Source organism: Schistocerca gregaria, chromosome 2 (assembly GCF_023897955.1).
Source record: "Schistocerca gregaria isolate iqSchGreg1 chromosome 2, iqSchGreg1.2, whole genome shotgun sequence".
In the NCBI taxonomy this organism is placed as follows: Eukaryota; Metazoa; Arthropoda; class Insecta; order Orthoptera; family Acrididae; genus Schistocerca; species Schistocerca gregaria.
Genome location: NC_064921.1, coordinates 712,018,794 through 712,032,201, shown reverse-complemented (window position 1 = coordinate 712,032,201; position 13,408 = coordinate 712,018,794). Strand labels below are relative to the sequence as shown.

At 39.9% G+C, this 13,408-nt stretch overlaps 1 protein-coding gene across 1 annotated transcript in view; it reads right to left on the bottom strand.

Moving 5' to 3' along the window:
- Nucleotides 1-13,408, bottom strand: part of LOC126335948 (guanylate cyclase 32E-like) — a 437,004-nt gene that overhangs the window by 93,570 nt on the left and 330,026 nt on the right. Inside the window, exon 21 of the mRNA XM_049999424.1 lies at nt 10,573-10,763. Coding sequence (XP_049855381.1) covers nt 10,573-10,763 — 191 coding nt within the window. The remainder of the gene's footprint in view (nt 1-10,572; nt 10,764-13,408) is intronic.

Sequence of the window (13,408 nt, the reverse complement as noted above, 5' to 3'; positions counted from 1 at the left end):
TTTGATGTCACCTGCCACCCTTGCACAGCACCAAGTCTAAGTACGGTGACCTCTTGCCACCATGATGGCCTGCCATCTGTTTGGTGCCCAATGTTGCCACATCATTCATCAGTCGTTAAATCTTATGTCACGAGCTTCACTTTTCGGTAGACGACACCCCAACAGAGATGTCACTGAGAGCTGCTGCAAAGCCCTAGCAAATGCAAATTCTTCACCACTTTAGATACGTGATCCAGCTGCCACTAAATACCAAAAAAGTTGGGAAAAGACAGCCTGTGTTGTGCCCTCACAGCATTATGAATACTTATGAATGCTCTTAGGCCTCTGAAACACCTCTGCCACATTTCAACATTTTGATGATTTACTTTTACAGTTTACACTCCTCCCTGATGACCTGAATGACACAAATGTCTTTTCAATTATGCAGAATGATTGAGAAACATGATAATTTATGATGGTGATGCTATTTTAAATTTGAAATTAGGAAAGTGCAGTTTTGCAAAATCAAAAGTGCATTATCGGGACCATGTAATTTCGGCAGTTAGTGTTGGTTCAGATCTGGGGTTAATGGACATAGTGGATCATTTTCTAACATTGAGGAATGTTGAAGGATCACAATCATTTCTCAGGTTAACAAATTACCATCGTTATGTCATGGAGATCTATGCAGCTACCATGAAAGCTGTCACAAAATTAGTCAAGAAGGGAACTCCTTTTGTCTAGACAGCAGACTGTGAGTGCCATGTTAAAACTTAAAACAATTATTACAAGTTCACCTGTCTTGTATGATATGGATTTTGCACACCTTTTATCTTGTCATGTGATGCTACCAACATTGCTGTCCGCTGCAGTTTGAGTCATATACAAGAAAACAAGAAAAAACCAATTGATTACACACAACGTCTGCTGAGTCAATGTGTGCAAAACTATCACACCACAGAAAAAGAACTTCTGACACTTGTTTTTAACACTCTTTATTTTTAGTGTTATCTATATGGGTAACCCTCCCCCCATGAACCATGGACCTTGCCGTTGGTGGGGAGGCTTGCGTGCCTCAGCGATACAGATGGCCGTACCGTAGGTGCAACCACAACGGAGGGGTATCTGTTGAGAGGCCAGACAAACGTGTGGTTCCTGAAGAGGGGCAGCAGCCTTTTCAGTAGTTGCAGGGGCAACAGTCTGGATGATTGACTGATCTGGCCTTGCAACATTAACCAAAACGGCTTTGCTGTGCTGGTACTGCGAACGGCTGAAAGCAAGGGGAAACTACAGCCGTAATTTTTCCCGAGGACATGCAGCTTTACTGTATGATTAAATGATGATGGCATCCTCTTGGGTAAAATATTCCGGAGGTAAAATAGTCCCCCATTCGGATCTCCGGGCGGGGACTACTCAGGAGGATGTCGTTATCAGGAGAAAGAAAACTGGCGTTCTACGGATCGGAGCGTGGAATGTCAGATCCCTTAATCGGGCAGGTAGGTTAGAAAATTTAAAAAGGGAAATGGATAGGTTAAAGTTAGATATAGTGGGAATTAGTGAAGTTCGGTGGCAGGAGGAACAAGACTTCTGGTCAAGTGACTACAGGGTTATAAACACAAAATCAAATAGGGGTAATGCAGGAGTAGGTTTAATAATGAATAGGAAAATAGGAATGCGGGTAAGCTACTACAAACAGCATAGTGAACGCATTATTGTGGCCAAGATAGATACGAAGCCCACACCTACTACAGTAGTACAAGTTTATATGCCAACTAGCTCTGCAGATGATGAAGAAATTGAAGAAATGTACGATGAAATAAAAGAAATTATTCAGATAGTGAAGGGAGACGAAAATTTAATAGTAATGGGTGACTGGAATTCGAGTGTAGGAAAAGGGAGAGAAGGAAAGATAGTAGGTGAATATGGATTGGGGCTAAGAAATGAAAGAGGAAGCCGCCTAGTAGAATTTTGCACAGAGCACAACTTAATCATAGCTAACACTTGGTTTAAGAATCACGAAAGAAGGTTGTATACGTGGAAGAACCCTGGAGATACTAAAAGGTATCAGATAGATTATATAATGGTAAGACAGAGATTTAGGAACCAGGTTTTAAGTTGTAAGACATTTCCAGGGGCAGATGTGGACTCTGACCACAATCTATTGGTTATGACCTGTAGATTAAAACTGAAGAAACTGCAAAAATGTGGGAAATTAAGGAGATGGGACCTGGATAAACTGAAAGAACCAGAGGTTGTACAGAGTTTCAGAGAGAGCATAAGGGAACAATTGACAGGAATAGGGGAAAGAAATACAGTAGAAGAAGAATGGGTAGCTCTGAGGGATGTAGTAGTGAAGGCAGCAGAGGATAAAGTAGGTACAAAGACGAGGGCTGCTAGAAATCCTTGGGTAACAGAAGAAATATTGAATTTAATTGATGAAAGGAGAAAATATAAAAATGCAGTAAATGAAGCAGGCAAAAAGGAATACAAACGTCTCAAAAATGAGATCGACAGGAAGTGCAAAACGGCTAAACAGGGATGGCTAGAGGACAAATGTAAGGATGTAGAAGCTTATCTCACTAGGGGTAAGATAGATACTGCCTACAGGAAAATTAAAGAGACCTTTGGAGAGAAGAGAACCACGTGTATGAATATCAAGAGCTCAGATGGCAGCCCAGTTCTAAGCAAAGAAGGGAAGGCAGAAAGGTGGAAGGAGTATATAGAAGGTTTATACAAGGGCGATGTACTTGAGGACAATATTATGGAAATAGAAGAGGATGTAGATGAAGACGAAATGGGAGATACGATACTGCGTGAAGAGTTTGACAGAGCACTGAAAGACCTGAGTCGAAACAAGGCCCCCGGAGTAGACAACATTCCATTAGAACTACTGACGGCCTTGGGAGAGCCAGTAATGACAAAACTCTACCAGCTGGTGAGCAAGATGTATGAGACAGGCGAAATACCCTCAGACTTCAAGAAGAATATAATAATTCCAATCCCAAAGAAAGCAGGTGCTGACAGATGTGAAAATTACCGAACTATCAGTTTAATAAGTCACAGCTGCAAAATACTAACGCGAATTCTTTACAGACGAATGGAAAAACTGGTAGATGCGGACCTCGGGGAGGATCAGTTTGGATTCCGTCGAAATGTTGGAACACGAGAGGCAATACTGACCTTACGACTTATCTTAGAAGAAAGATTAAGAAAAGGCAAACCTACGTTTCTAGCATTTGTAGACTTAGGGAAAGCTTTTGACAATGTTGACTGGAATACTCTTTTTCAAATTCTAAAGGTGGCAGGGGTAAAATACAGGGAGCGAAAGGCTATTTATAATTTGTACAGAAACCAGATGGCAGTAATAAGAGTCGAGGGGCATGAAAGGGAAGCAGTGGTTGGGAAAGGAGTGAGACAGGGTTGTAGCCTCTCCCCGATGTTATTCAATCTGTATATTGAGCAAGCAGTAAAGGAAACAAAAGAAAAATTTGGAGTAGGTATTAAAATTCATGGAGACGAAGTAAAAACTTTGAGGTTCGCCGATGACATTGTAATTCTGTCAGAGACGGCAAAGGACTTGGAAGAGCAGTTGAACGGAATGGACAGTGTCTTGAAAGGAGGATATAAGATGAACATTAACAAAAGCAAAACGAGGATAATGGAATGTAGTCAAATTAAATCGGGTGATGCTGAGGGAATTAGATTAGGAAATGAGACACTTAAAGTAGTAAAGGAGTTTTGCTATTTAGGAAGTAAAATAACTGATGATGGTCGAAGTAGAGAGGATATAAAATGTAGACTGGCAATGGCAAGGAAAGCATTTCTGAAGAAGAGAAATTTGTTAACATCGAATATAGATTTATGTATCAGGAAGTCGTTTCTGAAAGTATTTGTTTGGAGTGTAGCCATGTATGGAAGTGAAACATGGACGATAACTAGTTTGGACAAGAAGAGAATAGAAGCTTTCGAAATGTGGTGCTACAGAAGAATACTGAAGATAAGGTGGATAGATCACGTAACTAATGAGGAGGTATTGAATAGGATTGGGGAGAAGAGAAGTTTGTGGCACAACTTGACTAGAAGAAGGGATCGGTTGGTAGGACATGTTTTGAGGCATCAAGGGATCACAAATTTAGCATTGGAGGGCAGCGTGGAGGGTAAAAATCGTAGAGGGAGACCGAGAGATGAGTACACTAAGCAGATTCAGAAGGATGTAGGTTGCAGTAGGTACTGGGAGATGAAGCAGCTTGCACAGGATAGAGTAGCATGGAGAGCTGCATCAAACCAGTCTCAGGACTGAAGACAACAACAACAACAACATGGGTAACAGTTCACAATAACTAACAACGATGTGGCTTTACAATGGTTACTGAGTTTAAAAGATGCCAGCAGCAAACTTGTTAGGTTGTCCTTAAAAAATCAGTGCATATGACAATACAGTCAAACAGAAACCTGGCAGGTTAAATCACAATGCAGATGCCTTGAGCAGAAAATTAAGATCCTGCAAGCCGAAGACATGATAACTGATGAATTAAAAAGGCATAGAAATCTGATAACAAATGTTAGAAACATTTTATTACAACAGATGACATTTTATATAACAAACTTCTCATGGAGAACAGTTAGTAGTTCCATAGACTATCTGCAAGTGCATACTGCAACAATATCATAATAACATGTGAGTATGTCAAATGGGAAAAAGGCCATGCATGTTGCACGCCATTATTGGCAGCCACAATGAAAGATGTAGAAGACTTCATTCAAAATTATCTCACTTGCATTAAGAGAGCATGAGCACAAAGACCTAATATTCCTCTTAAAACTCTGCCTGAGGCAGGAGGACTTTTTGATATTTAATTTCATATATCATCAGTGTTGATGTCCTCAAGGATTTAATGAAGTAGATGGCATGATCTTTCTGCACATTAATATATTTTCAGTTTTGCAAATTTTCTTTGGTCAGTTAAATAGTTAATTTGTACTTAAAGAACATAGTAGGGGGTGCTAACAAAATAAAAATAAATTTTACTTACAATGATTCACTCCTCCCTGATCACAGTTAAAACAAACATGTGTGTTTTAAAATTCTGTGATTTCAGTCATTTCATAAGGACATTGGACACTGCTTGCCTATGTCGTCTATATGTGATGAGGTAGTCTTTCAACAACACATGCCCCTTATTCTACTACAAATCACACCAAATCCATCATCTCCTCCAATAATGCTCAATCATTCACATTCTCTTTTAATTTTAAAAATACATTCTGTAAACATGCATTGATTATTTACATGTTATGCTCTAAACCTTGTCAACCAAGTATTTCAGCTGCTTTTACTCCTTACAATTTTCTCTGAAACCAGTTACATTTAGCAACTTCAGCAATGGCACCACCATTTCAGTCCTGAGGTGCTAGCTGTAGTCACCAAAAAGTGCTGTAACAGTTGTACTCACCTTTTGGATTGTTAAGTAAAAATAAAATATTATTACCCCTAGACTTAAAGCCCCACTGAGGTTGTCAGATTCACCCATGAGAGGAGAGGAGGTATACAAGGCCCCCAGGCTCCAGAAGTGAGAAATTTTTGTTATTTGACTTTATAAAGAGGTCACTTTTTCATCTATTGACCAGTTCACACCAGAACAGGCAGAATCATCATCAGGAAAGCTGCCTCATCAATCAAATCATGCTGCATGATCACTAACTTCTGAGGCTGAGGGCTTTCAAAACCATTGCTGCAAAAGATGTCTCTCTTCTGTTCTGAGTCATTAACAGAGCAGAAGCTAAATGTCTCACTCTTCTTTACCTTAGCATTTCCCTTCTCCTACGAGCTATGTCTGGGGCTACTGGAGTTACCTTTTCTCATCCCCCTGGCAATCCTTACCATCTAGTGACCCCCCCCCCCCCCTCTCTCTCTCTCTCTCTCTCTCTCTCTCTCTCTGCGCAAAGAAACCAATATTGTTTCTTTTCTGAACATGACTACTATATATTAATTGCACGCCCACAGCACTTTTCATTCCTGACTACATCCTAGTGGGTGTACACCTCTCTGATCTATGACTGGATCATTATTATCTGTTTACTATTTACAATTGTCAGAAAATTAAAATGCCAATTATGGCAGTGTGATATAACACTACAAGGTCAACTCATGCTTTTGCAACCCATGGTTGCTTCATCAGGAAAGATGGAAGAGAGGGAAAGACGAAAGGATGTGGGTTTTAAGGGAGAGGGTACGGAGTCATTCCAATCCGAGGAGTGGAAAGACTTACCTTAGGGGGAAAGAAGGACAGGTATACACTCGCGCACACACACACACACACACACACATATCCATTTTCCGCTTTGTGTGTATGTTTGTGTGTCTATCGACATGCCAGCACTTTTGTTTGGTAACTCACATCATCTTTGTTTTTATACTCAATCTCTAATGGCCTTTCTAGTGATGAGAGGTTTTGCTTTAACTTTCCCATCATTTAAGTCAAATGCCAAATGGTTTCTTTGAGAAGGAGACAAGATTTCCTACTGTATTCTTCCCTCACTATTTGTGATCTGTTTAATGAATTCAAACATTTGAAACTCCAGGTTGGAATATCAACAATGTTAAGAAAAGGGTAGAATGCTACTCAGTGTAAAGATGACCCACTGAGTTGCAGACAGGCATAATAAAAAGACTGCACAAAAGCAAGCACACCTCACTCACACATATGCATGTGTGCATGAGGTTTGCTTGCTTGTGTGAATGTGTGTCTGTTTCCTTTGCTGAAGATGGCTTTGGTCAAAAGCTATAATGTGTAACAGTCTTTTCATTGTGCCTGTCTGCAACTCAGTGGGTGAGTAACAATTTATCCCTTTCCTAGTATTGCTGTCTAATGAATTTATTAGCAACAGGACGTTAAACCCTGAAATTACTTACACTCATTCTAATCTTCCTTTCTGCGTATTCAATACAGCACAGTTTGCATAACCAATACAAAAGTCTGCCAATGAATGTCAATTGTCATTTGAAAACGAGTTAACATACAAAAATAACTAGCAGACAGAATCTCATCAGCATATTACACCCAACAGTCCTGTCATCAGTGTGTAACGGTTAATGACTTTTTGTTTTAGTTATGTACTATTTGAACAAACACTTTATTCTTGGTTACAGAATTCTGTTCTGTAGAACAAATGATCAAAACATATCAATATGGAACAGGGTCATAATAATAGAGTCGAAGATACCTGTCAGGTTCAGCATCCAGTCTGTTTTGGTATTTTGTCTTTGTAGCTGCATATGCTAAGAGTCCATTATCACACAAGTATGATGTCAGGAATGGGAGAAAAACAATCAGATCCTGTGTAGCAAGTTGGGAATATTCATCAAAAACCATGCACCACAAATTATCAAGTGACATTGTTTTGAAGGATGATTCTATGCTTGATATGATATCATTTCTAATAACAACTCATAGGTTTTTTCTGATATATAAGGAGGGTTCAAATGAAAAGGTACAATGTGTCATAACGATCTAATTTGTTGAAATTTGCTCATGCTGGTTTGGGATAATGTGTTGCGACATCTAGAAACACAAATGTAGTGTAAGGAGTGGTCGTGTGCACGCATGGACACATGATGCATGAGAGAAGTTGGCAGTTGTGTGTTCCATACATTTGACACAGCAGTGCATGTGATGCTATCATGGAGTTCACACTGCAAAATTTCAATGATTGAGGAGTAGCAAGGTGCTTTCAGATTTCTGATGGCAGTAGTGGTTAAACTGGCCAACATTCCTCACTGGATGGTAGGTGTTTTTTGGAGGAGAAAGTGCAGTGCCCATTTTCGTGAAGGACAGGAGTGTTTTCAATGATGACCTGAGACCATGCCAGGCAGACAAAATAATCATAGTCAATCGCATTAACAAGGTGAACAACCTGGTAAGAAGTGATCGGCTTGTCACAATGCAAATGTTGGCAGTACTGATGAGGCAATTGTAAACAATTGCACATGATAGTTTGAGTTACCAGGTGTGCATGCAGTGGGTTTTGAAAAAGCTCAGTGAGCCATAAAAGGAATAGCATATGGGGTGAGCACAGCAATATGTGTTGTTCGAGACAAAGTGAGAGAGCATGCTATGAAGCATGCAGCTTCACCTCCCCCTAAAAAATTCAAAACTGTGTCCTCACACTGGTGACATCAAAGGCCCAGTATTAATTGAAGTCCTCGAGCACAGAAAAACCATTATCAGTGACATGCAGTATGAGTCACTCTGTGGCCTACACAAATGCATCAAGAGCAAACTGCCTGGGCTGCTCATGGAGGGAGTAATTCTGCTCCATGACAACATGCATCCACAAATCTCCATGGTCACACAAAGTGTAATGGCCAAGTTCTAATGGAAACAGCTTGAGCATCCGCCCTACAGCCTGGCCATGTCACCCAGTAATTTCTATGTGTTTGGTCCTCTAAAAAGACATCTCAAAGGAAAACAGCTCAACTCAGACAATGAACTGAAGGAGACAGTGGAGGACTGGTTCCTGTCACAGCCACAGGAATTCGAGGAAAAGGGAATCCTATGCCTTGTGAAACAGGGAGATAGCTGTGCTTGTCTCTGGTGATTACTTTTGAATAAAGATTTCAATTATACCCACAGTGTTGTTTCATACTTTTTCTTTTGAACAACTCACATATTTTCTAGCTTCTACAAATTTGGTACATAAGAATTCTGAACCCATGAATTCATTTTCAGTTTTGTCTTCCACTCTTAAAAAATCTACATCCCAAAGGTGCACACATGCACACATATCATTGAAATATTGGGCCAATTCTTCAAATATTTTGTTTGGTAATTCTTTTGTCTCACTAGCAAACACATTCAGTGTTAAAAAGTTTTGTAGAAAAAAAAAAAAAAAAAAAAAGAGAATGTTAATCATGTTAAAATTTATTTTCTGGTAGTGTTAGTTGAGAGTGACATGTGCATACATCGTTACTAATTCACATAAAAGCAAGTCTTTTTTGAGTGAATGTTCCTATAGATATTGTACAATTATCAGAAAAATGGTCAGTCCAGCAACATCAATCAACCCATCCATTTACAAGACGAATCTGTTGTGTTGAAGGTGACCAACTAGTTCTTACGTGATATTGTCCATAAGAGTGTTAATTCAATTTGAAAGTGTGATTTGAAAGCAGCACTATAGAAAGATGCTTTACGGACTTTTCTATGAACATATATTGTTTTATGTCTATCCTACATGGTTTTATTAATTTATCAGTGAGAGTGTGTATTTCATTGGCTTGTGAAGTGCAGTAGTTGACTGAATGCCTCCACAGTTTTTTCATTAACTGTTTGGGTTGCATACTTCACAGATTTTTACTTCTAGATAACGAAACGAAAATGCCTTCAATGTGGTTCCAGGTTCAAACTGTTTGTGGATGGGAGAGAGGTGGAGAAAGTATTGTGGGATGTTCGCGGTGTGTGTAGATGAGGTAGTGTGTGTGTGTGTGTGTGTGTGTGTGTGTGTGTGTGTGTGTGTGTGTGTGTGTGTGCCAGAGAGAGAGAGAGAGAGAGAGAGAGAAAGAGGAGGGAGGAGGGGGGTTGAGAGAGAGAGAGAGAGAGAGAGAGAGAGAGAGAGAGAGAGGAGTCAGAATGGATGCTACACGCATGTCTAGTGACAAGTATTGAGTCACCATGTGCCTACATTTAGTTAAATTCTTTTATTTGCAGTTTCTGACCACAGCATTGTTGTATACATATTTTGCTGCTTGTTGCCTCATTTTTAACTATTATGCACTGAGAGAAAAAATAACTTTTACAAAACTGACACTGGTATGATATTTATGAACTGTTTTTCCCAGTGTGTGGCAAAACGTGGTGTGCTTTGTTCTTTAGGATGATATTATTGTGGTAGAGCCTTCACAGAAGCCTTGCAGAGCCACAGAGCACACTTTTGAGTATCATGGCACTAGAAAATTCAGCCTCTTCACATTTCCTTCTTCCCCAAGGTGGAGTTGAATTGAAATATTAATGCCTATGATCAGCAGATTACAATCCTCAAGCCCTAATGCTGCTTGAGGATTTAACCAGGATGAATATTAATGGATATTTTTGCTGTCAGTAAATGCAGTACATATTAAGCAGTTGGATAATATACAGCACAGTTAATAGATATCACCCTGAATAAAAGTAAATAATCTAGCTTAGTAAGATATCTTGTTTTTTATGGAACTGTTCATTCAAAATGCCATCTTCAATGTGAATGCTGATTTATCCTCCATATACCCAGTCTTCACTTGCCCTTGTAAATGTTTTGCATAAAATTCTTGGAAACTATTGAAAATCTGTTCAGAACTTTTCCAGTGATCATTCACTATTTCCAACACATGGTAGATAGCAATAAATTAAATTTCACACATATATGCAGGTTTCTTATGTTCTTACACATATAGAAAATTTTGCATACAATTTGTTTGATTAATTTATACTACAAAAGACTGATTTCATGCTTGGCTTATGCCCTTCCACACCCACAAATAATTTAAGTACTGCTTTCTAGAAAGTCCATTAACATGAGGTATTTCAAGAATGTGATGCAAATAAATTGTCGCCTTACCTTTATGTGTGTCATACCACGTTCCTCACTGTGATAACCTCCCAATATATCCAGAAGACACTTTGTGGCTTCTGAGATATGTATTCTGAAAGCTTCTCCTGTTGATTCCATTCGAGAAGCTGTATTTACTGTGTCTCCAAACAAACAGTACCGAGGCATTTTTAAACCAACAACTCCTGCTACACAATGCCCTGTAGGAAGTATTATGTTATCTTACTGTATGTGCAAATGATTGTTGTTCAACAACAATGAAAATTTCTCAACTGAATAATATGTAAAATAAAGGAAAGGTAACCACTCACCTATAGATGACTGATGTGTGGTGCATAGAAAACACAACAGTGAACAGTATTTACACCAGCTTTCAAGCTCTTGCTCTTTTACTAGTAAAAGTACACACATTCACAAAACCACATAGACACCCAAAGGCACACGCGGCGGCAGCAGCAAGACTGACTGTTGATTATTGATAAGTGAGAGCAGTTGCCTGACCACACGGACATGAGGAGGGGTAGGTAGTACATTATCTGGATGGAGAAAGAGCACCATGGACATTAGAAGTAAAGGAAAAGGTAGTAAGGTGAGGCAATGGCAAACAGGTTAGTGGAGGCTTAGGCTACAGAAATTGCAAGAGTGCAGGATATGCTGGAGAGACAATTCCCACCTGCATAGTTCCGAGAAACTTGTGCTGGAAGGGATTAACTGGATGACTCACATAATAAAGCAGCTGTTGAAGTCATTTGTGTTGTGGTGTGCAGCATGTTCAATAACTGAATGGTCAAGTGTGGGGTTTGCCACAGTTTGGCCATTCACACAATTGGTTATTTTAATGCCCATGTCAAATGCTTTATAATAACTGCAGCATAGTGTAGCATTTCATATTAAGCTATGATGCAATTACTACTCAGCGTTCTATGTGGGCATTACAAGTAACTATCTTTCACACATGTCCCTGCCTTTAATAGAGTAGACAATGCCTGTGACTGTACTGTGGGAGGAGGTGGTGGAAGAGTGTATGGGACAGGTCTTGCAACTAAGTTGACAACAAGGGAATGACCCATGGGGTGCAGGTGTAGGAGGAGGATTGGAAGAGGGTCGGAGAAGGATATTCTGTAGGTTGTTCGGCTGGCAGAATGCTACTCTGAGTGATGTGGGTATGATTTTAGGTAGAATGTCTCAGGACATTACAAAAAATAGTCAAAGGCCTGGTGATGGATTTGACTGAGCTTTTCAAGTCAGCATGATACTGGGTTATCAGGGGAGTACTGGTCAGCGACTGGTTAACAGGTTTACTGGAGTCAGGGAAGGAAGGTAGCACAGGAGATCTGTTTATGGATTAATTGGATAGGATACCATCTGCCAATAAAGGCTTTGGTAAGGGCATCAGTATATTTCGACAATTCCTACTTTGCACTGTAGATGCAACATCCATGGGTGGTGAGGCTGTAGGAAGAGACATTCTTGGCATGCAATGGGTGACAGCTGTCAAAGTTGAAGTGCTGTTGGTAGTTGATGCACTCAGTATGAAGAAATGTATTTGGAGCCATCTGAGAGGTGGAAAGCAACATCTAGGAAGGTGGCTTGTTGAGTTCAGAAAGATCAGACGAAGGAGATTTCGGAGCGGGTGTTGAGGTTATGAAGAAAGAGCAAAGGTTGTCTGTGTCCAAATCATGAAAATGTCATCAATGAATCTGAAACAGATGAGGAGTTTTAGGTGGTTGACTGGATAGGAAGAGTTTCACCAGGTGGCTCATAAAAAAGTTGGAACTGGATGATGACCTGTCAGTACCCATGGCACTACCATAGATTATTTTATAAATCTAGCCTTTGAAAGTGAAATAATTGTGGGTCAGGATGTGGTTAGCTATGAAGGTTAAAAAGAGGCTCTGGTTCTGGTATCAGGAGGACTTTGGGAAAGGAAGCATTTCATGGCCAGATCAGCAGTGAGGAAATCCAGTAACATAGTCAGGAGATGACTGGGTGAATGGTTAGGATGATAATGGTTGCAGAGAGCTTGGAACTGTTTTAGAAAAGGTTCTAAGTGGGGGTTTTGGTTGGCTGTTGTCAGTAGCATTTGTGGCAAAGAAGTGTTTCTGCTGTAGAGAACAAGTAAAGGAAACAGGGTTCTTTACAAGTCCAGCATGGTTGAACTTACGTTGTGGGCTAAACATGAGACCTTTTGTACCTTTAGTAACTGCTGAGACTTCTGCAGGAGTCAGAGATTTAGCAGAAAGGTTGATGACAGTATGGGATGGGCATTCTGGAGCAGTGTATTTCATGGAGTTTGGAGGAAGTTTTTGGATATGTGAAAAGTGTAATAAGTGAGCAAGGCATGGTCAGGAAAACCAGGACAGGTTAACGTAGGTGTCAAAGAAGAGTGGTACACTCTTATCTTGTCTATAGGTAAACCCATGCATGCACAGGACAGGACTAGCCAGGTCAATTTCCTCAGATGGTGCTGGGAATAGTGTTTCAACCACTGAAGGGTAAGAGTTCCCACTGCAGTGATATCATTCAGGAAGTTGTTGTCAAAGAATAAAAGGATTTTATGAAAAGAGTAGAGACTTTCAAGTACGGTTTGTGCTTGCATTGTATGATTATGAAGGACCAGGTTGTTGCAGGTGAGGAACTGATGGAACTGGAAAAGGGAAGATTCTTGCATTAGGACAGAGGCTCTGGTGACACCCCACAGACAGTAATTTTAATTGTAAGCCCATTAGGTGGGATACCACATTTTCTGTTGCATATTTCTATGTGCCATACATCAGTTAGCTATAAGTGAGTGATTGTTGTTCAGGTGTATGACACTATTAATGTTAATTTAAGTTTCAATGTA